The sequence below is a fragment of the Eucyclogobius newberryi genome, unplaced genomic scaffold, assembly GCF_026437365.1.
Source record: "Eucyclogobius newberryi isolate DKJ021-1_F unplaced genomic scaffold, fEucNew1.0.hap1 SCAF_268, whole genome shotgun sequence".
Lineage (NCBI taxonomy): Eukaryota > Metazoa > Chordata > Actinopteri > Gobiiformes > Gobiidae > Eucyclogobius > Eucyclogobius newberryi.
Genome location: NW_027315910.1, coordinates 42,981 through 69,973, shown reverse-complemented (window position 1 = coordinate 69,973; position 26,993 = coordinate 42,981). Strand labels below are relative to the sequence as shown.

General features: G+C 45.2%; 1 protein-coding gene across 1 annotated transcript in view; it reads left to right on the top strand.

The window, feature by feature from the left end:
- Positions 1-14,407: 14,407 nt before the first annotated feature.
- Positions 14,408-26,993, top strand: part of LOC140372626 (RNA-binding protein Musashi homolog 1-like) — a 38,604-nt gene continuing 26,018 nt past the window's right edge. Inside the window, exons 1-4 of the mRNA XM_072459742.1 lie at positions 14,408-14,544; positions 15,887-15,927; positions 16,441-16,522; positions 22,637-22,721. Coding sequence (XP_072315843.1) covers positions 14,504-14,544; positions 15,887-15,927; positions 16,441-16,522; positions 22,637-22,721 — 249 coding nt within the window. The 5' untranslated portion in view covers positions 14,408-14,503. The remainder of the gene's footprint in view (positions 14,545-15,886; positions 15,928-16,440; positions 16,523-22,636; positions 22,722-26,993) is intronic.

Here is a 26,993-nt window from a genome sequence, read left to right as displayed (position 1 = left end):
CAGGACTAAAGCAGGACTAAACCAGGACTAAACCAGGTCTAAACCAGGACTAAAGCAGGACTAAACCAGGTCTTAACCAGGTCTAAACCAGGTCTAAACCAGGTCTTAACCAGGTCTAAACCCGGACTAAACCAGGTCTAAACCAGGACTAAACCAGGTCTAAACCAGCACTAAACCAGGTCTTAACCAGGTCTAAACCAGGTCTAAACCAGGTCTAAACCAGGACTAAAGCAGGTCTAAACCAGGACTAAACCAGGTCCAAACCAGGTCTAAACCAGGTCTAAACCAGGTCTAAAGCAGGACTAAACCAGGTCTAAACCAGGACTACACCAGGACTAAACCAGGTCTAAACCAGGTCTAAACCAGGACTAAACCAGGTCCAAACCAGGTCTAAACCAGGTCCAAACCAGATCTAAACCAGGACTAAACCAGGTCTAAACCAGGACTAAACCAGGTCCAAACCAGGTCTAAACCAGGATTAAACCAGGTCCAAACCAGGTCTAAACCAGGTCCAAACCAGATCTAAACCAGGACTAAACCAGGTCTAAACCAGGACTAAACCAGGTCTAAACCAGGACTAAACCAGGACTAAACCAGGACTAAACCAGGACTAAACCAGGTCCAAACCAGGACTAAACCAGGACTAAACCAGGTCTAAACCAGGTCTAAACCAGGACTAAACCAGGACTAAACCAGGTCTAAACCAGGTCTAAACCAGGACTAAAGCAGGACTAAACCAGTACTAAACCAGGTCTAAACCAGGACTAAACCAGGACTAAACCAGGACTAAACCAGGACTAAACCAGGACTAAACCAGGTCTAAACCCGGACTAAACCAGGTCTAAACCAGGACTAAACCAGGTCTAAACCAGCACTAAACCAGGTCTTAACCAGGTCTAAACCAGGTCTAAACCAGGTCTAAACCAGGACTAAAGCAGGTCTAAACCAGGACTACACCAGGACTAAACCAGGACTAAACCAGGACTAAACCAGGACTAAACCAGGTCTAAACCAGGTCTAAACCAGGACTAAACCAGGTCCAAACCAGGTCTAAACCAGGTCTAAACCAGGTCTAAAGCAGGACTAAACCAGGTCTAAACCAGGACTACACCAGGACTAAAACAGGTCTAAACCAGGTCTAAACCAGGACTAAACCAGGTCCAAACCAGGTCTAAACCAGGTCCAAACCAGATCTAAACCAGGACTAAACCAGGTCTAAACCAGGACTAAACCAGGTCCAAACCAGGTCTAAACCAGGATTAAACCAGGTCCAAACCAGGACTAAACCAGGTCTAAACCAGGACTAAACCAGGACTAAACCAGGACTAAACCAGGACTAAACCAGGACTAAACCAGGACTAAACCAGGACTAAACCAGTACTAAACCAGGTCTAAACCAGGTCCAAACCAGGTCTAAACCAGGACTAAAACAGGTCTAAACCAGGACTAAACCAGGACTTAACCAGGACTAAACCAGGACTAAACCAGGACTAAACCAGGACTAAACCAGGTCTAAACCAGGTCTGAACCAGGACTAAAGCAGGACTAAACCAGTACTAAACCAGGTCTAAACCAGGACTAAACCAGGACTAAACCAGGACTAAACCAGGACTAAACCAGGTCCAAACCAGGACTAAACCAGGACTAAACCAGGACTAAACCAGGTCTAAACCAGGTCTAAACCAGGACTAAAGCAGGATTAAACCAGTTCTAAACCAGGACTTAACCAGGACTAAACCAGGACTAAACCAGGACCAAACCAGGTCTAAACCAGGTCTAAACCAGGACTAAAGCAGGATTAAACCAGTTCTAAACCAGGACTTAACCAGGACTAAACCAGTTCTAAACCAGGACCAAACCAGGACTAAACCAGGTCTAAACCAGGACTAAACCAGGACTAAACCAGGTTCAAACCAGGACTAAACCAGGACTAAACCAGGACTAAAACAGGACTAAAACAGGACTAAACCAGGTCTAAACCAGGTCTAAACCAGTACTAAACCAGGTCTAAACCAGGACTAAACCAGGACTAAACCAGGACTAAAACAGGACTAAACCAGGACTAAACCAGGACTAAAGCAGGATTAAACCAGGTGTAAACCAGGACTAAACCAGGACTAAACCAGGACTAAACCAGGTCTAAACCAGGTCTAAACCAGGACTAAAGCAGGACTAAACCAGGTCCAAACCAGGACTAAACCAGGATTAAACCAAGACTAAAGCAGGACCAAACCAGGTCTAAACCAGGACTAAACCAGGACTAAACCAGGACTAAACCAGGACTAAACCAGGTCTAAACCAGGTCTAAACCAGGACTAAAGCAGGACTAAACCAGGACTAAACCAGGTCTAAACCAGGACTAAACCAGGACTAAACCAGGTCCAAACCAGGACTAAACCAGGACTAAACCATGACTAAACCAGGTCCAAACCAGGACTAAACCAGGTCCAAACCAGGACTAAACCAGGACCAAACCAGGACTAAACCAGGACTAAACCAGGTCTAAACCAGGACTAAAGCAGGACTAAACCAGTTCTAAACCAGGTCTAAACCAGGACTAAACCAGGACTAAACCAGGTCTAAACCAGGACTAAAGCAGGACCAAACCAGTTCTAAACCAGGTCTAAACCAGGACCAAACCAGGACTAAACCAGGACCAAACCAGGTCTAAACCAGGACTAAACCAGGACTAAAACATGTCCAAACCAGGTCCAAATCAGGTCCAAACCAGGACTAAACCAGGACTTAACCAGGTCTGAACCAGGTCCAAACCAGGACTAAACCAGGACTAAACCAGGACTTAACCAGGTCTGAACCAGGTCCAAACCAGGACTAAACCAGGTCTAAACCAGGACTAAACCAGGACTAAACCAGGACTAAACCAGGACTAAACCTAGACTAAACCAGTGCTAAACCAGGACCAAACCAGGACTAAACCAGGTCTAAACCAGGACTAAAGCAGGACTAAACCAGGTGTAAACCAGGACTAAACCAGGACTAAACCAGGACCAAACCAGGTCTAAACCAGGACTAAACCAGGACTTAACCAGGTCTGAACCAGGTCCAAACCAGGACTAAACCAGGTCTAAACCAGGACTAAACCAGGACTAAACCAGGACTAAACCAGGACTAAACCTAGACTAAACCAGTGCTAAACCAGGACCAAACCAGGACTAAACCAGGTCTAAACCAGGACTAAAGCAGGACTAAACCAGGTGTAAACCAGGACTAAACCAGGACTAAACCAGGACTAAACCAGGACTAAACCAGGTCTAAACCAGGACTAAACCAGGACTAAACCAGGTCTAAACCAGCACTAAACCAGGACTAAACCAGGTCTAAACCAGGTCTAAACCAGGACTAAACCAGGACTAAACCAGGACTAAACCAGGACTAAACCAGGTCTAAACCAGGTCTAAACCTGGCCTAAACCAGGACTAAACCAGGACTAAACCAGGTCTAAACCAGGTCTAAACCAGGACCAAACCATGACTAAACCAGGACCAAACCAGGACTAAATCAGGACTAAACCAGGTGTAAACCAGGACTAAACCAGGACTAAAGCAGGACTAAACCAGGTCTAAACCAGGTCTAAACCAGGACTAAACCAGGACTAAACCAGGTCTAAACCAGGTCTAAACCAGGACTAAAGCAGGACTAAACCAGGTCCAAACCAGGACTAAACCAGGATTAAACCAAGACTAAAGCAGGACCAAACCAGGTCTAAACCAGGACTAAACCAGGACTAAACCAGGACTAAACCAGGACTAAACCAGGTCTAAACCAGGTCTAAACCAGGACTAAAGCAGGACTAAACCAGGACTAAACCAGGTCTAAACCAGGACTAAACCAGGACTAAACCAGGTCCAAACCAGGACTAAACCAGGACTAAACCATGACTAAACCAGGTCCAAACCAGGACTAAACCAGGTCTAAACCAGGACTAAACCAGGACCAAACCAGGACTAAACCAGGACTAAACCAGGTCTAAACCAGGACTAAAGCAGGACTAAACCAGTTCTAAACCAGGTCTAAACCAGGACTAAACCAGGACTAAACCAGGTCTAAACCAGGACTAAAGCAGGACCAAACCAGTTCTAAACCAGGTCTAAACCAGGACCAAACCAGGACTAAACCAGGACCAAACCAGGTCTAAACCAGGACTAAACCAGGACTTAACCAGGTCTGAACCAGGTCCAAACCAGGACTAAACCAGGACTAAACCAGGACTTAACCAGGTCTGAACCAGGTCCAAACCAGGACTAAACCAGGTCTAAACCAGGACTAAACCAGGACTAAACCAGGACTAAACCAGGACTAAACCTAGACTAAACCAGTGCTAAACCAGGACCAAACCAGGACTAAACCAGGTCTAAACCAGGACTAAAGCAGGACTAAACCAGGTGTAAACCAGGACTAAACCAGGACTAAACCAGGACCAAACCAGGTCTAAACCAGGACTAAACCAGGACTTAACCAGGTCTGAACCAGGTCCAAACCAGGACTAAACCAGGTCTAAACCAGGACTAAACCAGGACTAAACCAGGACTAAACCAGGACTAAACCTAGACTAAACCAGTGCTAAACCAGGACCAAACCAGGACTAAACCAGGTCTAAACCAGGACTAAAGCAGGACTAAACCAGGTGTAAACCAGGACTAAACCAGGACTAAACCAGGACTAAACCAGGACTAAACCAGGTCTAAACCAGGACTAAACCAGGACTAAACCAGGTCTAAACCAGCACTAAACCAGGACTAAACCAGGTCTAAACCAGGTCTAAACCAGGACTAAACCAGGACTAAACCAGGACTAAACCAGGACTAAACCAGGTCTAAACCAGGTCTAAACCTGGCCTAAACCAGGACTAAACCAGGACTAAACCAGGTCTAAACCAGGTCTAAACCAGGACCAAACCATGACTAAACCAGGACCAAACCAGGACTAAATCAGGACTAAACCAGGTGTAAACCAGGACTAAACCAGGACTAAAGCAGGACTAAACCAGGTCTAAACCAGGTCTAAACCAGGACTAAACCAAGACTAAACCAGGTCTAAACCAGGACTAAACCAGGACTAAACCAAGACTAAACCAGGTGTAAACCAGGACTAAAGCAGGACTAAACCAGGTCTAAACCAGGACTAAACCAGGACTAAACCAGGTCTAAACCAGGACTAAACCAGGACTAAACCAACACTAAACCAGGTGTAAACCAGGACTAAAGCAGGACTAAACCAGGTCTAAACCAGGACTAAACCAGGACTAAACCAAGACTAAACCAGGTGTAAACCAGGACTAAAGCAGGACTAAACCAGGACTAAACCAGGACTAAACCAGGTCCAAACCAGGACTAAACCAGGTCTAAACCAGGACTAAACCAGGACCAAACCAGGACTAAACCAGGACTTAACCAGGACTAAAGCAGGACTAAACCAGGTGTAAACCAGGACTAAACCAGGACTAAACCAGGACTAAACCAGGTCTAAACCAGGTCTAAACCAGGACTAAAGCAGGACTAAACCAGGACTAAAGCAGGACTAAATCAGGTGTAAACCAGGACTAAACCAGGACTAAACCAGGACTAAACCAGGTCCAAACCAGGACTAAACCAGGTCTAAACCAGGACTAAACCAGGACTAAACCAGGACTAAACCAGGACTAAACCAGGTCTAAACCAGGACTAAAGCAGGACTAAACCAGTTCTAAACCAGGACTAAACCAGGTCTAAACCAGGACTAAACCAGGTCTAAACCAGGACTAAACCAGGTCAAAACCAGGTCTAAACCAGGACTAAACCAGGTCTAAACCAGGTCTAAACCAGGACTAAACCAGGCCTAAACCAGGACTAAACCAGGACTAAACCAGGACTAAAGCAGGTCTAAACCAGGACTAAACCAGGACTAAACCAGGACTAAACCAGGACTAAACCAGGACTAAACCAGGTCTAAACCAGGACTAAAGCAGGACTAAACCAGGTGTAAACCAGGTGTAAACCAGGACTAAAGCAGGATTAAACCAGGTCTAAACCAGGACTAAACCAAGACTAAACCAGGTGTAAACCAGGACTAAAGCAGGACTAAACCAGGTGTAAACCAGGACTAAACCAGGACTAAACCATGACTAAACCAGGTCTAAACCAGGACTAAACCAAGACTAAACCAGGACTAAACCAGGACTAAAGCAGGACTAAACCAGGACTAAACCAGTTCTAAACCAGGACTAAACCAGGTGTAAACCAGGACTAAACCAGGACTAAACCAGGACTAAACCAGGTGTAAACCAGGACTAAACCAGGACTAAACCAGGTCTAAACCAGGACTAAACCAGGACTAAACCAAGACTAAACCAGGTGTAAACCAGGACTAAAGCAGGACTAAACCAGGTCTAAACCAGGTCTAAACCAGGACTAAACCAGGACCAAACCAGGACTACACCAGGTCCAAACCAGGACTAAACCAGGTCCAAACCAGGTCTAAACCAGGACTAAACCAGGACTAAACCAGGACTAAACCAGGTCCAAACCAGGACTAAACCAGGACTAAACCAGGTCCAAACCAGGTCTAAACCAGGACTAAACCAGGACTAAACCAGGACTAAACCAAGTCCAAACCAGGACTAAACCAGGACTAAACCAGGACCAAACCAGGACTACACCAGGTCCAAACCAGGACTAAACCAGGTCCAAACCAGGTCTAAACCAGGACTAAACCAGGTCTAAACCAGGACTAAACCAGGACTAAACCAGGTCTAAACCAGGTCTAAACCAGGACCAAACCATGACTAAACCAGGACCAAACCAGGACTAAATCAGGACTAAACCAGGTGTAAACCAGGACTAAACCAGGACTAAACCAAGACTAAACCAGGTGTAAACCAGGACTAAAGCAGGACTAAACCAGGTCTAAACCAGGACTAAACCAGGACTAAACCAGGTCTAAACCAGGACTAAACCAGGACTAAACCAAGACTAAACCAGGTGTAAACCAGGACTAAAGCAGGACTAAACCAGGTCTAAACCAGGACTAAACCAGGACTAAACCAAGACTAAACCAGGTGTAAACCAGGACTAAAGCAGGACTAAACCAGGACTAAACCAGGACTACACCAGGTCTAAACCAGGACTAAACCAGGACTAAACCAGGTCCAAACCAGGACTAAACCAGGTCTAAACCAGGACTAAACCAGGACCAAACCAGGACTAAACCAGGACTTAACCAGGACTAAAGCAGGACTAAACCAGGTGTAAACCAGGACTAAACCAGGACTAAACCAGGACTAAACCAGGTCTAAACCAGGTCTAAACCAGGACTAAAGCAGGACTAAACCAGGACTAAAGCAGGACTAAAGCAGGACTAAATCAGGTGTAAACCAGGACTAAACCAGGACTAAACCAGGACTAAACCAGGTCCAAACCAGGACTAAACCAGGTCTAAACCAGGACTAAACCAGGACTAAACCAGGACTAAACCAGGACTAAACCAGGTCTAAACCAGGACTAAAGCAGGACTAAACCAGGACTAAACCAGGTCTAAACCAGGTCTAAACCAGGACTAAACCAGGTCTAAACCAGGACTAAACCAGGTCTAAACCAGGACTAAACCAGGTCTAAACCTGGCCTAAACCAGGACTAAAGCAGGACTAAACCAGGTGTAAACCAGGACTAAACCAGGACTAAAGCAGGACTAAACCAGGACTAAACCAGGACTAAACCAGGACTAAACCAGGACTAAACCAGGACTAAACCAGGTCTAAACCAGGTCTAAACCAGGACTAAACCAGGTCCAAACCAGGTCCCAACAAGGACTAAACCAGGACTAAACCAGGTCTAAACCAGGACTAAACCAGGACTAAAGCAGGACTAAACCAGGACCAAACCAGGACTAAACCAGGACTAAACCATGACTAAACCAGGTCTAAACCAGGTCTAAACCAGGTCTAAACCAGGACTAAACCAGGACTAAACCAGGACTAAACCAGGACTAAACCAGGTCTAAACCAGGTCTAAACCAGGACTAAACCAGGACTAAACCAGGTCCAAACCAGGTCCCAACAAGGACTAAACCAGGACTAAACCAGGTCTAAACCAGGACTAAACCAGGACTAAAGCAGGACTAAACCAGGACTAAAGCAGGACTAAACCAGGACTAAACCAGGACTAAACCAGGACTAAACCAGGACTAAACCAGGACTAAAGCAGGACTAAACCAGGACTAAACCAGGACTAAACCAGGACTAAACCAGGACTAAACCAGGTCTAAACCAGGTCTAAACCAGGACTAAACCAGGTCCAAACCAGGTCCCAACAAGGACTAAACCAGGACTAAACCAGGTCTAAACCAGGACTAAACCAGGACTAAAGCAGGACTAAACCAGGACTAAACCAGGACTAAACCAGGACTAAACCAAGACTAAACCAGGTGTAAACCAGGACTAAAGCAGGACTAAACCAGGTGTAAACCAGGACTAAACCAGGACTAAAGCAGGACTAAACCAGGACTAAACCAGTTCTAAACCAGGACTAAACCAGGTGTAAACCAGGACTAAACCAGGACTAAACCAGGTGTAAACCAGGACTAAACCAGGACTAAACCAGGTCTAAACCAGGACTAAACCAAGACTAAACCAGTTGTAAACCAGGACTAAAGCAGGACTAAACCAGGTGTAAACCAGGACTAAACCAGGACTAAACCAGGACTAACCCAGGTGTAAACCAGGACTAAACCAGGACTAAACCAGGTCTAAACCAGGACTAAACCAGGACTAAACCAAGACTAAACCAGGTGTAAACCAGGACTAAAGCAGGACTAAACCAGGTCTAAACCAGGACTAAACCAGGACTAAACCAGGTCCAAACCAGGACTAAACCAGGACTAAACCAGGACCAAACCAGGTCCAAACCAGGTCTAAACCAGGACTAAACCAGGACTAAACCAGGACTAAACCAAGTCCAAACCAGGACTAAACCAGGACTAAACCAGGACCAAACCAGGACTACACCAGGTCCAAACCAGGACTAAACCAGGTCCAAACCAGGTCTAAACCAGGACTAAACCAGGTCTAAACCAGGACTAAACCAGGACTAAACCAGGTCTAAACCAGGTCTAAACCAGGACCAAACCATGACTAAACCAGGACCAAACCAGGACTAAATCAGGACTAAACCAGGTGTAAACCAGGACTAAACCAGGACTAAACCAAGACTAAACCAGGTGTAAACCAGGACTAAAGCAGGACTAAACCAGGTCTAAACCAGGACTAAACCAGGACTAAACCAGGTCTAAACCAGGACTAAACCAGGACTAAACCAAGACTAAACCAGGTGTAAACCAGGACTAAAGCAGGACTAAACCAGGTCTAAACCAGGACTAAACCAGGACTAAACCAAGACTAAACCAGGTGTAAACCAGGACTAAAGCAGGACTAAACCAGGACTAAACCAGGACTACACCAGGTCTAAACCAGGACTAAACCAGGACTAAACCAGGTCCAAACCAGGACTAAACCAGGTCTAAACCAGGACTAAACCAGGACCAAACCAGGACTAAACCAGGACTTAACCAGGACTAAAGCAGGTCCAAACCAGGTCTAAACCAGGACTAAACCAGGACTAAACCAGGACTAAACCAGGTCCAAACCAGGACTAAACCAGGACTAAACCAGGTCCAAACCAGGTCTAAACCAGGACTAAACCAGGACTAAACCAGGACTAAACCAAGTCCAAACCAGGACTAAACCAGGACTAAACCAGGACCAAACCAGGACTACACCAGGTCCAAACCAGGACTAAACCAGGTCCAAACCAGGTCTAAACCAGGACTAAACCAGGTCTAAACCAGGACTAAACCAGGACTAAACCAGGTCCAAACCAGGACTAAACCAGGACTAAACCATGACTAAACCAGGTCCAAACCAGGACTAAACCAGGTCTAAACCAGGACTAAACCAGGACCAAACCAGGACTAAACCAGGACTAAACCAGGTCTAAACCAGGACTAAAGCAGGACTAAACCAGTTCTAAACCAGGTCTAAACCAGGACTAAACCAGGACTAAACCAGGTCTAAACCAGGACTAAAGCAGGACCAAACCAGTTCTAAACCAGGTCTAAACCAGGACCAAACCAGGACTAAACCAGGACCAAACCAGGTCTAAACCAGGACTAAACCAGGACTAAAACATGTCCAAACCAGGTCCAAATCAGGTCCAAACCAGGACTAAACATGGACTAAACCAGGACCAAACCAGGACTAAACCAGGACTTAACCAGGTCTGAACCAGGTCCAAACCAGGACTAAACCAGGTCTAAACCAGGACTAAACCAGGACTAAACCAGGACTAAACCAGGACTAAACCTAGACTAAACCAGTGCTAAACCAGGACCAAACCAGGACTAAACCAGGTCTAAACCAGGACTAAAGCAGGACTAAACCAGGTGTAAACCAGGACTAAACCAGGACTAAACCAGGACTAAACCAGGACTAAACCAGGTCTAAACCAGGACTAAACCAGGACTAAACCAGGTCTAAACCAGCACTAAACCAGGACTAAACCAGGTCTAAACCAGGTCTAAACCAGGACTAAACCAGGACTAAACCAGGACTAAACCAGGACTAAACCAGGTCTAAACCAGGTCTAAACCTGGCCTAAACCAGGACTAAACCAGGACTAAACCAGGTCTAAACCAGGTCTAAACCAGGACCAAACCATGACTAAACCAGGACCAAACCAGGACTAAATCAGGACTAAACCAGGTGTAAACCAGGACTAAACCAGGACTAAAGCAGGACTAAACCAGGTCTAAACCAGGTCTAAACCAGGACTAAACCAAGACTAAACCAGGTCTAAACCAGGACTAAACCAGGACTAAACCAAGACTAAACCAGGTGTAAACCAGGACTAAAGCAGGACTAAACCAGGTCTAAACCAGGACTAAACCAGGACTAAACCAGGTCTAAACCAGGACTAAACCAGGACTAAACCAACACTAAACCAGGTGTAAACCAGGTCTAAACCAGGACTAAACCAGGACCAAACCAGGACTAAACCAGGACTTAACCAGGACTAAAGCAGGACTAAACCAGGTGTAAACCAGGACTAAACCAGGACTAAACCAGGACTAAACCAGGTCTAAACCAGGTCTAAACCAGGACTAAAGCAGGACTAAACCAGGACTAAAGCAGGACTAAATCAGGTGTAAACCAGGACTAAACCAGGACTAAACCAGGACTAAACCAGGTCCAAACCAGGACTAAACCAGGTCTAAACCAGGACTAAACCAGGACTAAACCAGGACTAAACCAGGACTAAACCAGGTCTAAACCAGGACTAAAGCAGGACTAAACCAGTTCTAAACCAGGACTAAACCAGGTCTAAACCAGGACTAAACCAGGTCTAAACCAGGACTAAACCAGGTCAAAACCAGGTCTAAACCAGGACTAAACCAGGTCTAAACCAGGTCTAAACCAGGACTAAACCAGGCCTAAACCAGGACTAAAGCAGGACTAAACCAGGACTAAAGCAGGTCTAAACCAGGACTAAACCAGGACTAAACCAGGACTAAACCAGGACTAAACCAGGACTAAACCAGGTCTAAACCAGGACTAAAGCAGGACTAAACCAGGTGTAAACCAGGTGTAAACCAGGACTAAAGCAGGATTAAACCAGGTCTAAACCAGGACTAAACCAGGTGTAAACCAGGACTAAACCAGGACTAAACCATGACTAAACCAGGTCTAAACCAGGACTAAACCAAGACTAAACCAGGACTAAACCAGGACTAAAGCAGGACTAAACCAGGACTAAACCAGTTCTAAACCAGGACTAAACCAGGTGTAAACCAGGACTAAACCAGGACTAAACCAGGACTAAACCAGGTGTAAACCAGGACTAAACCAGGACTAAACCAGGTCTAAACCAGGACTAAACCAGGACTAAACCAAGACTAAACCAGGTGTAAACCAGGACTAAAGCAGGACTAAACCAGGTCTAAACCAGGTCTAAACCAGGACTAAACCAGGACCAAACCAGGACTACACCAGGTCCAAACCAGGACTAAACCAGGTCCAAACCAGGTCTAAACCAGGACTAAACCAGGACTAAACCAGGACTAAACCAGGTCCAAACCAGGACTAAACCAGGACTAAACCAGGTCCAAACCAGGTCTAAACCAGGACTAAACCAGGACTAAACCAGGACTAAACCAAGTCCAAACCAGGACTAAACCAGGACTAAACCAGGACCAAACCAGGACTAAACCAGGTCCAAACCAGGTCTAAACCAGGACTAAACCAGGTCTAAACCAGGACTAAACCAGGACTAAACCAGGTCTAAACCAGGTCTAAACCAGGACCAAACCATGACTAAACCAGGACCAAACCAGGACTAAATCAGGACTAAACCAGGTGTAAACCAGGACTAAACCAGGACTAAACCAAGACTAAACCAGGTGTAAACCAGGACTAAAGCAGGACTAAACCAGGTCTAAACCAGGACTAAACCAGGACTAAACCAGGTCTAAACCAGGACTAAACCAGGACTAAACCAAGACTAAACCAGGTGTAAACCAGGACTAAAGCAGGACTAAACCAGGTCTAAACCAGGACTAAACCAGGACTAAACCAAGACTAAACCAGGTGTAAACCAGGACTAAAGCAGGACTAAACCAGGACTAAACCAGGACTACACCAGGTCTAAACCAGGACTAAACCAGGACTAAACCAGGTCCAAACCAGGACTAAACCAGGTCTAAACCAGGACTAAACCAGGACCAAACCAGGACTAAACCAGGACTTAACCAGGACTAAAGCAGGACTAAACCAGGTGTAAACCAGGACTAAACCAGGACTAAACCAGGACTAAACCAGGTCTAAACAAGGACTAAAGCAGGTCTAAACCAGGACTAAACCAGGACTAAACCAGGTGTAAACCAGGTCTAAACCAGGACTAAACCAGGACTAAACCAGGTCTAAACCAGGACTAAACCAGGACTAAACCAGGTCTAAACCAGGACTAAACCAGGTCCAAACCAGGACTAAACCAGGACTAAACCAGGACTAAACCAGGACCAAACCAGGACTAAACCAGGACAGACCAGGTCTAAACCAGGTCTAAACCAGGTTTAAACCAGGACTAAACAAGGACTAAACCAGGACTAAACCAGGACTAAACAAGGACTAAACCAGGTCTAAACCAGGACTAAACCAGGTCTAAACCAGGTTTAAACCAGGACTAAACAAGGACTAAACCAGGACTAAACCAGGACTAAACCAGGTCTAAACCAGGTCTAAACCAGGACTAAAGCAGGACACAACCAGGACTAAAGAAGGACTAAACCAGGTCTAAACCAGGTCCAAACCAGGTCTAAACCAGGACTAAACCAGGACTAAACCAGGTCTAAACCAGGTTTAAACCAGGACTAAACAAGGACTAAACCAGGTCTAAACCAGGACTAAACCAGGTCTAAACCAGGTTTAAACCAGGACTAAACAAGGACTAAACCAGGACTAAACCAGGACTAAACCAGGTCTAAACCAGGTCTAAACCAGGACTAAAGCAGGACACAACCAGGACTAAACAAGGACTAAACCAGGTCTAAACCAGGACTAAACCAGGTCTAAACCAGGACTAAACCAGGTCTAAACCAGGTCTAAACCAGGACTAAAGCAGGACACAACCAGGACTAAACCAGGACTAAACCAGGTCTAAACCAGGAATAAACCAGGTCTAAACCAGGTCTAAACCAGGACTAAAGCAGGTCTAAACCAGGACTAAACCAGGACTAAACCAGGTCTAAACCAGGACTAAACCAGGACTAAACCAGGTCTAAACCAGGACTAAACCAGGACTAAACCAGGACTAAACCAGGTCTAAACCAGGACTAAACCAGGACTAAACCAGGTCTAAACCAGGTGTAAACCAGGTCCAAACCAGGTCTAACCCAGGACTAAAGCAGGACACAACCAGGACTAAACCAGGACTAAACCAGGTCTAAACCAAGAATAAACCAGGTCTAAACCAGGTCTAAACAAGGACTAAAGCAGGTCTAAACCAGGACTAAACCAGGACTAAACCAGGTGTAAACCAGGTCTAAACCAGGACTAAACCAGGACTAAACCAGGTCTAAACCAGGACTAAACCAGGACTAAACCAGGTCTAAACCAGGTGTAAACCAGGTCCAAACCAGGACTGGATCAGGACCAGGACCAGGACCAGGACCAGGACCAGGACCAGGACCAGACCAGGACCAGGACCAGGACCAGGACCAGACCAGGACCAGGACCAGGACCAGGACCAGGACCAGGACCAGGACCAGGACCAGGTTAAAGGCGCAGACGCGGCAGAAAAGCGCGCGTTCTTCACAAAAACATTCCGCTTTGTGGATCAGCGGTGCGCGGGCACGTGAGGGGGCGGGGCCTGTCTGTGCGTGCGCGTGTCCCCTCCCCCAGCCTCCTCGTGCGGAGCAGCGCGAGCTCAGTGCGGGACAGAGACCCGGAGCCACGCGCATCATGGACACGGAAGAGACGGAGAGCTGCGCGCAGGACCCGCGGTACCGGACCGGCGTCCCGTGACCCTCGGTGTCCCCGCTCCTCCCCCTGGACCCTCCCCCTGGACCCCCACAGCACCCAAAGCCCGGGACTTTACGGACCTCCGCGGCGCGCGGACAAAGCGAGCACGCGGCTCCGTTTGTTTACCGCACGCGTCTGTCTCCAGGCCACGCGCGAACTTCTGCATCTCCTGATGGAGCCCGCGTGAGCGGACCGGAACCCCGGAGCCCCCGGAGCCCCGGAGCCCGCTTCGGAGTCCGCAGAGGGACCGGAGGAGAGTCCCGGGCTTTAGGATGCTCTGTCCCGCGTGTGTCCCCCGTCCCCTCTCTCTCTGTGATTTACTTTAGTGTTTCTCCCCCCTCGTGTCCCCCCCCCCCCCGTACCCCGGTATACCCCTCCGTACCCCGGTATACCCCTCCGTACCCCGGTATACCCCCCGTACCCCGGTATACCCCCCTCCGTACCCCGGTATACCCCCCGTACCCCGGTATACCCCCCCGTACCCCGGTATACCCCCCTCCGTACCCCGGTATACCCCCCCGTACCCCGGTATACCCCCCTCCGTACCCCGGTATACCCCCCGTACCCCGGTATACCCCTCCGTACCCCGGTATACCCCCCTCCGTACCCCGGTATACCCCCCGTACCCCGGTATACCCCCCCGTACCCCGGTATACCCCCTCGTACCCCGGTATACCCCCCTCCGTACCCCGGTATACCCCCTCGTACCCCGGTATACCCCCCTCGTACCCCGGTATACCCCCCTCCGTACCCCGGTATACCCCCCTCCGTACCCCGGTATACCCCCTCGTACCCCGGTATACCCCTCCGTACCCCGGTATACCCCCCTCCGTACCCCGGTATACCCCCTCGTACCCCGGTATACCCCTCCGTACCCCGGTATACCCCCCTCCGTACCCCGGTATACCCCCTCGTACCCCGGTATACCCCTCCGTACCCCGGTATACCCCCCTCCGTACCCCGGTATACCCCCCTCCGTACCCCGGTATACCCCCTCGTACCCCGGTATACCCCTCCGTACCCCGGTATACCCCCTCGTACCCCGGTATACCCCCTCGTACCCCGGTATACCCCCTCGTACCCCGGTATACCCCTCCGTACCCCGGTATACCCCCTCGTACCCCGGTATACCCCCTCGTACCCCGGTATACCCCTCCGTACCCCGGTATACCCCCTCGTACCCCGGTATACCCCCTCGTACCCCGGTATACCCCCTCGTACCCCGGTATACCCCTCCGTACCCCGGTATACCCCCTCGTACCCCGGTATACCCCCCTCCGTACCCCGGTATACCCCCCTCACTCTCTCTCTCTCTCTCCTCAGTAAAATGTTCGTGGGGGGGCTGAGCTGGCAGACGACCCAAGGTGAGTGTCCGTGTTTTGTCCGCGTCCCGCCGCGCTTCACCGCGTCTCTGCTCCGTTACCGCGCGGTGCTGATGACGTAGGGCGTCACAGTGCGTCCTCTGTGTCCTCTGCGGTGCGGTGCGGCGCGGAGCGTAACGGGGCTGAGGATTAAAGTGCGCACTTGTCCCGTGTCCGCGCGCGCCTCTGCCGGCGTGCGCGCGCATGTTCGGGACGTTGGTTGTGGGTCGTGTTCCTGTGCTCAGGTCACGTGGGAGCAGCGTGCGCGCGAGCCCATTGTCTGACGCAGGCTCGTGCGTGTGCGCGTGTCTGACGCGTGTCTGACGCGTGTCTGACGCGTGTCTGACGCGTGTCTGACGCGTGTCTGACGCGTGTCTGACGCGTGTCTGACGCGTGTCTGAAGCGTGTCTGACGCGTGTCTGACGCGTGTCTGAAGCGTGTCTGAAGCGTGTCTGACGCGTGTCTGAAGCGTGTCTGACGCGTGTCTGACGCGTGTCTGACGCGTGTCTCCTGCAGAGCGCCTGCTCGAGTACTTTGGGAGGTTCGGGGACGTGAAAGACTGCACCGTGATGAGAGACCCTGTCACCAAGAGGTCCAGGTGAGGAGACTCCACCAGACACACAAACAAACAAACAATATTATGTTCATCCCTCAAGATGTCTGCTTTTGACTTGTCCTGAGTCACCGCGCTCTGTGTACATGTGTAGTACATGTGTCGTACATGTGTCGTACATGTGTAGTACATGTGTCGTACATGTGTAGTACATGTGTAGTACATGTGTAGTACATGTGTCGTACATGTGTAGTACATGTGTAGTACATGTGTAGTACATGTGTCGTACATGTGTAGTACATGTGTCGTACATGTGTAGTACATGTGTAGTACATGTGTCGTACATGTGTCGTACATGTGTCGTACATGTGTAGTACATGTGTCGTACATGTGTAGTACATGTGTAGTACATGTGTCGTACATGTGTCGTACATGTGTAGTACATGTGTCGTACATGTGTAGTACATGTGTAGTACATGTGTCGTACATGTGTAGTACATGTGTAGTACATGTGTCGTACATGTGTAGTACATGTGTCGTACATGTGTCGTACATGTGTCGTACATGTGTAGTACATGTGTAGTACATGTGTCGTACATGTGTAGTACATGTGTCGTACATGTGTCGTACATGTGTAGTACATGTGTAGTACATGTGTAGTACATGTGTAGTACATGTGTTGTACATGTCTAGTACATGTGTAGTACATGTGTAGTACAAGCGTCGTACATGTGTAGTACATGTGTAGTACATGTGTCGTACATGTGTAGTACATGTGTAGTACAAGTGTCGTACATGTGTAGTACATGTGTAGTACAAGTGTAGTACATGTGTAGTACATGTGTCGTACATGTGTCGTACATGTGTCGTACATGTGTAGTACATGTGTAGTACAAGCGTCGTACATGTGTAGTACATGTGTAGTACATGTGTAGTACATGTGTAGTACATGTGTAGTACAAGTGTAGTACAAGTGTAGTACATGTGTGTAGTACATGTGTCGTACATGTGTAGTACATGTGTCGTACATGTGTCGTACATGTGTCGTACATTTGTCGTACATGTGTCGTACATGTGTAGTACATGTGTAGTACATGTGTTGTACATGTCTAGTACATGTGTAGTACATGTGTAGTACAAGCGTCGTACATGTGTAGTACATGTGTAGTACATGTGTAGTACATGTGTAGTACATGTGTAGTACATGTGTCGTACATGTGTAGTACATGTGTAGTACATGTGTGTAGTACATGTGTCGTACATGTGTAGTACATGTGTAGTACAAGTGTAGTACATGTGTAGTACATGTGTCGTACATGTGTAGTACATGTGTACTACATGTGTACTACATGTGTAGTACAAGTGTAGTACATAACTCGTACATAACTTGTACATGTGTAGTATATCTCGTACATGTGTAGTACATAACTCGTACATGTGTAGTACATAACTCGTACATGTGTAGTACATAACTTGTACATGTGTAGTACATAACTCGTACATGTGTAGTACATAACTCCTACATAACTTGTACATGTGTAGTACATAACTCGTAGATAACTAATACATAACTCGTACATGTGTAGTACATAACTCGTACATAATTTGTACATGTGTAGTACATAACAAGTACATGTGTAGTACATAACTCCTACATAACTCGTACATGTGTAGTACATAACTCCTACATAACTCGTACATGTGTAGTACATAACTCGTACATAATTTGTACATGTGTAGTACATAACTCGTACATGTGTAGTACATAACTCCTACATAACTCGTACATGTGTAGTACATAACTCGTACATGTGTAGTACATAACTCCTACATAACTCGTACATGTGTAGTACATAACTCGTACATAACTCGTAGATAACTTGTACATGTGTAGTACATAACTCGTACATGTGTAGTACATAACTCCTACATAACTCGTACATGTGTAGTACATAACTCGTACATGTGTAGTACATAACTCGTACATGTGTAGTACATAACTCCTACATAACTTGTACATGTGTAGTACATAACTCGTACATGTGTAGTACATAACTCCTACATAACTTGTACATGTGTAGTACATAACTCGTACATAACTCGTACATGTGTAGTACATAACTCCTACATAACTTGTACATGTGTAGTACATAACTCGTACATGTGTAGTACATAACTCCTACATAACTTGTACATGTGTAGTACATAACTCGTACATGTGTAGTACATAACTCGTACATGTGTAGTACATAACTTGTACATGTGTAGTACATAACTCGTACATAACTCGTACATGTGTAGTACATAACTCCTACATAACTTGTACATGTGTAGTACATAACTCGTACATGTGTAGTACATAACTCCTACATAACTTGTACATGTGTAGTACATAACTCGTACATGTGTAGTACATAACTCGTAGATAACTTGTACATGTGTAGTACATAACTCGTACATGTGTAGTACATAACTCGTACATGTGTAGTACATAACTCGTAGATAACTTGTACATGTGTAGTACATAACTCGTACATGTGTAGTACATAACTCGTAGATAACTTGTACATGTGTAGTACATAACTTGTACATGTGTAGTACATAACTCGTACATGTGTAGTACATAACTCGTAGATAACTTGTACATGTGTAGTACATAACTCGTACATGTGTAGTACATAACTCGTACATGTGTAGTACATAACTCGTAGATAACTTGTACATGTGTAGTACATAACTCGTACATAACTCGTACATGTGTAGTACATAACTCCTACATAACTTGTACATGTGTAGTACATAACTCGTACATGTGTAGTACATGTGTAGTACATAACTCGTACATGTGTAGTACATAACTCCTACATAACTCGTACATGTGTAGTACATAACTCCTACATAACTTGTACATGTGTAGTACATAACTCGTACATGTGTAGTACATAACTCCTACATAACTCGTACATGTGTAGTACATAACTCGTACATGTATAGTACATAACTCGTACATAACTCCTACATAACTTGTACATGTGTAGTACATAACTCGTACATGTGTAGTACATAACTCCTACATAACTCGTACATGTATAGTACATAACTCGTACATAACTCCTACATAACTCGTACATGTGTAGTACATAACTCGTACATGTGTAGTACATAACTCGTACATGTGTAGTACATAACTCCTACATAACTTGTACATGTGTAGTACATAACTCGTACATGTGTAGTACATAACTCCTACATAACTCGTAGATAACTTGTACATGTATAGTACATAACTCCTACATAACTCGTACATGTATAGTACATAACTCGTACATAACTCCTACATAACTCGTACATGTGTAGTACATAACTCCTACATAACTCGTACATGTATAGTACATAACTCGTACATAACTCCTACATAACTCGTACATGTGTAGTACATAACTCGTACATGTGTAGTACATAACTCCTACATAACTTGTACATGTGTAGTACATAACTTGTACATGTGTAGTACATAACTCCTACATAACTTTTACATATGTAGTACATAACTCCTACATAACTAATACATAACTCGTACAGAATTTGTACATGTGTAGTACATAACTCGTACATAACTAATACATAACTCGTACATGTGTCGTACATGTGTAGTACATGTGTCGTACATGTGTAGTACATGTGTAGTACATGTGTAGTACATAACTCGTACATGTGTAGTACATAACTCCTACATAACTTTTACATATGTAGTACATAACTCCTACATAACTAATACATAACTCGTACAGAATTTGTACATGTGTAGTACATAACTCGTACATAACTAATACATAACTCGTACATGTGTCGTACATGTGTAGTACATGTGTCGTACATGTGTAGTACATGTGTAGTACATGTGTAGTACATAACTCGTACATGTGTAGTACATAACTCCTACATAACTCGTACATGTGTAGTACATAACTCGTACATGTGTAGTACATGTGTAGTACATGTGTAGTACATAACTCGTACATAACTCGTACATGTGTAGTACATAACTCCTACATAACTCGTACATGTGTAGTACATAACTCGTACATGTGTAGTACATGTGTAGTACATGTGTAGTACATAACTCGTACATGTGTAGTACATAACTCGTACATGTGTAGTACATGTGTCGTACATGTGTAGTACATAACTCCTACATGTGTAGTACATAACTCGTACATGTGTAGTGCTGTGTGTAGAGTTGTGTGTAGTGCTGTGTGTACAGTTGTGTGTAGTGTTGTGTGTAGTGTTGTGTGTAGTGCTGTGTGTAGTGCTGTGTGTAGTGTTGTTTGTAGAGTTGTGTGTAGTGCTGTTTGTAGAGTCGTGTGTAGTGCTGTGTGTAGTGTTGTGTGTAGAGTTGTGTGTAGTGTTGTGTGTAGTATTGTGTGTAGAGTTTTGTGTAGTGTTATGTGTTGTCTGTAGTGTTGTGTGTAGTGCTGTGTGTAGTGCTGTGTGTAGAGTTGTGTGTAGTGCTGTGTGTTGAGTTGTTTGTAGTGCTGTGTGTAGTGTTGTTTGTAGAGTTTTGTGTAGTGTTGTGTGTAGTGCTGTGTGTAGTGTTGTGTTTAGAGTTGTGTGTAGTGTTGTGTTTAGAGTTGTGTGTAGAGTTGTGTGTAGTGTTGTGTTTAGAGTTGTGTGTAGAGTTGTGTGTAGTGTTGTGTGTAGAGTTGTGTGTAGAGTTGTGTGTAGTGTTGTGTGTAGTGTTGTGTGTAGAGTTGTGTGTAGAGTTGTGTGTAGTGTTGTGTGTAGTGTTGTGTGTAGAGTTGTGTGTAGAGTTGTGTGTAGTGTTGTGTGTAGAGTTGTGTGTAGAGTTGTGTGTAGAGTTGTGTGTAGTGTTGTGTGTTGTGTGTAGTATTGTGTGTAGAGTTGTGTGTAGTGTTGTGTGTAGTGTTGTGTGTAGTGTTGTGTGTAGAGTTGTCTGTAGTGTTGTGTGTAGAGTTGTGTGTAGTGTTGTGTGTAGAGTTGTGTGTAGTGTTGTGTCTAGAGTTGTGTGTAGTGCTGTGTGTAGTGTTGTGTGTAGTGTTGTGTGTAGAGTTGTGTGTAGTGTTGTGTGTAGAGTTGTGTGTAGTGTTGTGTGTAGAGTTGTGTGTAGTGTTGTGTGTAGTGTTGTGTGTAGAGTTGTGTGTAGTGTTGTGTGTAGTGTTGTGTGTAGTGTTGTGTGTAGTGTTGTGTGTAGTGTTGTGTGTAGAGTTGTGTGTAGTGTTGTGTGTAGTGTTGTGTGTAGTGTTGTGTGTAGAGTTGTGTGTAGTGTTTTGTGTAGTGTTGTGTGTAGTGTTGTGTGTAGTGTTGTGTGTAGTGTTGTGTGTAGAGTTGTGTGTAGTGTTGTGTGTAGAGTTGTGTGTAGTGTTGTGTGTAGTGTTGTGTGTAGAGTTGTGTGTAGTGTTGTGTGTAGTGTTGTGTCTAGAGTTGTGTGTAGTGTTGTGTGTAGTGTTGTGTGTAGAGTTGTGTGTAGTGTTGTGTGTAGAGTTGTGTGTAGTGTTGTGTGTAGTGTTGTGTCTAGAGTTGTGTGTAGTGTTGTGTGTATTGTTGTGTGTAGAGTTGTGTGTAGTGTTGTGTGTAGAGTTGTGTGTAGTGTTGTGTGTAGTGTTGTGTGTAGAGTTGTGTGTAGTGTTGTGTGTAGTGTTGTGTGTAGTGTTGTGTGTAGTGTTGTGTGTAGTGTTGTGTGTAGTGTTGTGTCTAGAGTTGTGTGTAGTGTTGTGTGTAGAGTTGTGTGTAGTGTTGTGTCTAGAGTTGTGTGTAGTGTTGTGTGTAGTGTTGTGTGTAGAGTTGTGTGTAGTGTTGTGTGTAGTGTTGTGTGTAGTGTTGTGTGTAGTGTTGTGTCTAGAGTTGTGTGTAGTGTTGTGTGTAGAGTTGTGTGTAGTGTTGTGTGTAGTGTTGTGTGTAGAGTTGTGTGTAGTGTTGTGTGTAGTGTTGTGTGTAGTGTTGTGTGTAGTGTTGTGTGTAGTGTTGTGTGTAGTGTTGTGTGTAGTGTTGTGTCTAGAGTTGTGTGTAGAGTTGTGTGTAGTGTTGTGTCTAGAGTTGTGTGTAGTGTTGTGTCTAGAGTTGTGTGTAGTGTTGTGTGTAGTGTTGTGTGTAGAGTTGTGTGTAGTTGTGTGTCTGACTCTTGCTCCTTGTACTTCTCAGAGGTTTTGGGTTTGTGACGTACGAGGATCAGGCTGGAGTGGACAAAGTCCTGGCCCAGGGCAAACACGAGCTGGACTCTAAAACGGTCAGACTCTTACACTTACCCGTTATTACACTTACACTATTATTACACTTACACTGTTATTACACTTACACTATTATTACACTTACACTGTTATTACACTTACCCTGTTATTACACTTACACTATTATTACACTTACACTGTTATTACACTTACCCTGTTATTACACTTACACTGTTATTACACTTACCCTGTTATTACACTTACACTATTATTACACTTACACTGTTATTACACTTACCCTGTTATTACACTTACACTGTTATTACACTTACCCTGTTATTACACTCACGCTGTTATTACACGTAACCGTTATTACACTTACACTATTATTACACTTACACTGTTATTACACTTACCCTGTTATTACACTTACCCTGTTATTACACTTACCCGTTATTACACTTACACTGTTATTACACTTACACTATTATTACACTTACACTGTTATTACACTTACCCTGTTATTACACTTACACTATTATTACACTTACACTGTTATTACACTTACCCTGTTATTACACTTACACTGTTATTACACTTACCCGTTATTACACTTACACTGTTATTACACTTACACTATTATTACACTTACACTGTTATTACACTTACCCTGTTATTACACTTACCCTGTTATTACACTTACACTATTATTACACTTACACTGTTATTACACTTACCCTGTTATTACACTTACCCTGTTATTACACTTACACTATTATTACACTTACACTGTTATTACACTTACCCTGTTATTACACTTACCCTGTTATTACACTTACACTATTATTACACTTACACTGTTATTACACTTACCCGTTATTACACTTACACTATTAATACACTTACACTGTTATTACACTTACCCTGTTATTACACTCACGCTGTTATTACACGTAACCGTTATTACACTTACACTATTATTACACTTACACTGTTATTACACTTACCCTGTTATTACACTTACACTATTATTACACTTACACTATTATTACACTTACACTGTTATTACACTTACCCTGTTATTACACTTACCCTGTTATTACACTTACCCTGTTATTACACTTACACTGTTATTACACTTACCCTGTTATTACACTTACCCTGTTATTACACTTACGCTCCACCCGCTCCACTTGCCCCACTCGCTCCTCCTGCTACACCCGCTTCTGGTTCTATAGCCTGATGAGGTTCTGGTGGTTCTGGTTCTATAGCCTGATGAGGTTCTGGTGGTTCTGGTTCTATAGCCTGATGAGGTTCTGGTGGTTCTGGTTCTATAGCCTGATGAGGTTCTGGTGGTTCTGGTTCTATAGCCTGATGAGGTTCTGGTGGTTCTGGTTCTATAGCCTGATGAGGTTCTGGTGGTTCTGGTTCTGGAGGTTGTTGGTGCAAGTCTCTGTGTCCGCACTTTGACTTAGAGCTCAATAGGACATTTCCATAGAGGCTGAGTAATTCAAATCATTGTCCAGGTTTAGTCCTGGTTCAGTCCTGGTTTAGTCCTGGTTTAGTCCTGGTTTAGTCCTGGTTTAGTCCTGGTTTAGACCTGGTTTAGACCTGGTTTAGACCTGGTTCAGTCCTGGTTTAGTCCTGGTTTAGTCCTGGTTTAGTCCTGGTTTAGACCTGGTTTAGTCCTGGTTTAGTCCTGGTTTAGTTCTGGTTTAGTCCTGGTTTAGTTTTGGTTTAGACCTGGTTTAGTCCTGGTTTAGTCCTGGTTTAGTCCTGGTTTAGTCCTGGTTTAGACCTGGTTTAGTCCTGGTTTAGTCCTGGTTTAGACCTGGTTTAGTCCTGGTTTGGATCTGGTTTAGTCCTGGTTTAGTCCTGGTTTAGTCCTGGTTTAGTCCTGGTTTAGTCCTGGTTTAGACCTGGTTTAGACCTGGTTTAGACCTGGTTCAGTCCTGGTTTAGTCCTGGTTTAGTCCTGGTTTAGTCCTGGTTTAGACCTGGTTTAGTCCTGGTTTAGTCCTGGTTTAGTTCTGGTTTAGTCCTGGTTTAGTTTTGGTTTAGACCTGGTTTAGTCCTGGTTTAGTCCTGGTTTAGACCTGGTTTAGTCCTGGTTTAGTCCTGGTTTAGACCTGGTTTAGTCCTGGTTTAGTCCTGGTTTAGTCCTGGTTTGGATCTGGTTTAGTCCTGGTTTAGTCCTGGTTTAGACCTGGTTTAGTCCTGGTTTAGTCCTGGTTTAGACCTGGTTTAGTCCTGGTTTAGACCTGGTTTAGTCCTGGTTTAGTCCTGGTTTAGTCCTGGTTTAGACCTGGTTTAGTCCTGGTTTAGTCCTGGTTTAGTTCTGGTTTAGTCCTGGTTTAGTCCTGGTTTAGTCCTGGTTCAGTCCTGGTTTAGTCCTGGTTTAGACCTGGTTTAGTCCTGGTTTAGTCCTGGTTCAGTCCTGGTTTAGTCCTGGTTTAGTCCTGGTTTAGTTCTGGTTTAGTCCTGGTTTAGTCCTGGTTTAGACCTGGTTTAGACCTGGTTTAGTCCTGGTTCAGTCCTGGTTTAGTCCTGGTTTAGTCCTGGTTTAGTTCTGGTTTAGTCCTGGTTTAGTTCTGGTTTAGTTCTGGTTTAGACCTGGTTTAGACCTGGTTCAGTCCTGGTTTAGTCCTGGTTTAGTCCTGGTTTAGTCCTGGTTTAGACCTGGTTTAGTCCTGGTTTAGTCCTGGTTTAGTTCTGGTTTAGTCCTGGTTTAGTTCTGGTTTAGACCTGGTTTAGTTCTGGTTTAGACCTGGTTTAGACCTGGTTTAGTCCTGGTTTAGTCCTGGGTTAGTCCTGGTTCAGTCCTGGTTTAGTCCTGGTTTAGTCCTGGTTTAGTCCTGGGTTAGTCCTGGTTCAGTCCTGGTTTAGACCTGGTTTAGTCCTGGTTTAGTCCTGGTTTAGTCCTGGTTTAGACCTGGTTTAGACCTGGTTTAGTCTTGGTTCAGTCCTGGTTTAGTTCTGGTTTAGTCCTGGTTCAGTCCTGGTTTAGTCCTGGTTTAGTTCTGGTTTAGACCTGGTTTAGTCCTGGGTTAGTCCTGGTTTAGTCCTGGTTTAGTCCTGGTTTAGTTCTGGTTTAGTCCTGGTTTAGTTCTGGTTTAGACCTGGGTTAGTTCTGGTTTAGACCTGGTTTAGACATGGTTTAGACCTGGTTTAGACCTGGTTTAGTCCTGGTTTAGTCCTGGTTTAGTCCTGGTTTAGTTCTGGTTTAGTCCTGGTTTAGTTCTGGTTTAGACCTGGTTTAGACCTGGTTTAGACCTGGTTTAGACCTGGTTTAGACCTGGTTTAGACCTGGTTTAGACCTGGTTTAGTTCTGGTTTAGACCTGGTTTAGACCTGGTTTAGTCCTGGTTTAGTCCTGGTTTAGTCCTGGTTTAGTCCTGGTTTAGACCTGGGTTAGACCTGGTTTAGTCCTGGTTTAGTCCTGGTTTAGTCCTGGTTTAGACCTGGGTTAGACCTGGTTTAGACCTGGTTTAGTCCTGGTTTAGTCCTGGTTTAGTCCTGGTTTAGTCCTGGTTTAGACCTGGTTTAGTCCTGGTTTAGTCCTGGTTTAGTTCTGGTTTAGTCCTGGTTTAGTTCTGGTTTAGACCTGGTTTAGACCTGGTTTAGTCCTGGTTTAGTCCTGGGTTAGTCCTGGTTCAGTCCTGGTTTAGTCCTGGTTTAGTCCTGGTTTAGTCCTGGGTTAGTCCTGGTTCAGTCCTGGTTTAGACCTGGTTTAGTCCTGGTTTAGTCCTGGTTTAGTCCTGGTTTAGACCTGGTTTAGACCTGGTTTAGTCTTGGTTCAGTCCTGGTTTAGTTCTGGTTTAGTCCTGGTTCAGTCCTGGTTTAGTCCTGGTTTAGTTCTGGTTTAGACCTGGTTTAGTCCTGGGTTAGTCCTGGTTTAGTCCTGGTTTAGTCCTGGTTTAGTTCTGGTTTAGTCCTGGTTTAGTTCTGGTTTAGACCTGGGTTAGTTCTGGTTTAGACCTGGTTTAGACATGGTTTAGACCTGGTTTAGACCTGGTTTAGTCCTGGTTTAGTCCTGGTTTAGTCCTGGTTTAGTTCTGGTTTAGTCCTGGTTTAGTTCTGGTTTAGACCTGGTTTAGTTCTGGTTTAGACCTGGTTTAGACCTGGTTTAGACCTGGTTTAGACCTGGTTTAGACCTGGTTTAGTTCTGGTTTAGACCTGGTTTAGACCTGGTTTAGACCTGGTTTAGTCCTGGTTTAGTCCTGGTTTAGTCCTGGTTTAGACCTGGGTTAGACCTGGTTTAGACCTGGTTTAGACCTGGTTTAGACCTGGTTTAGTCCTGGTTTAGTCCTGGTTTAGTTCTGGTTTAGTCCTG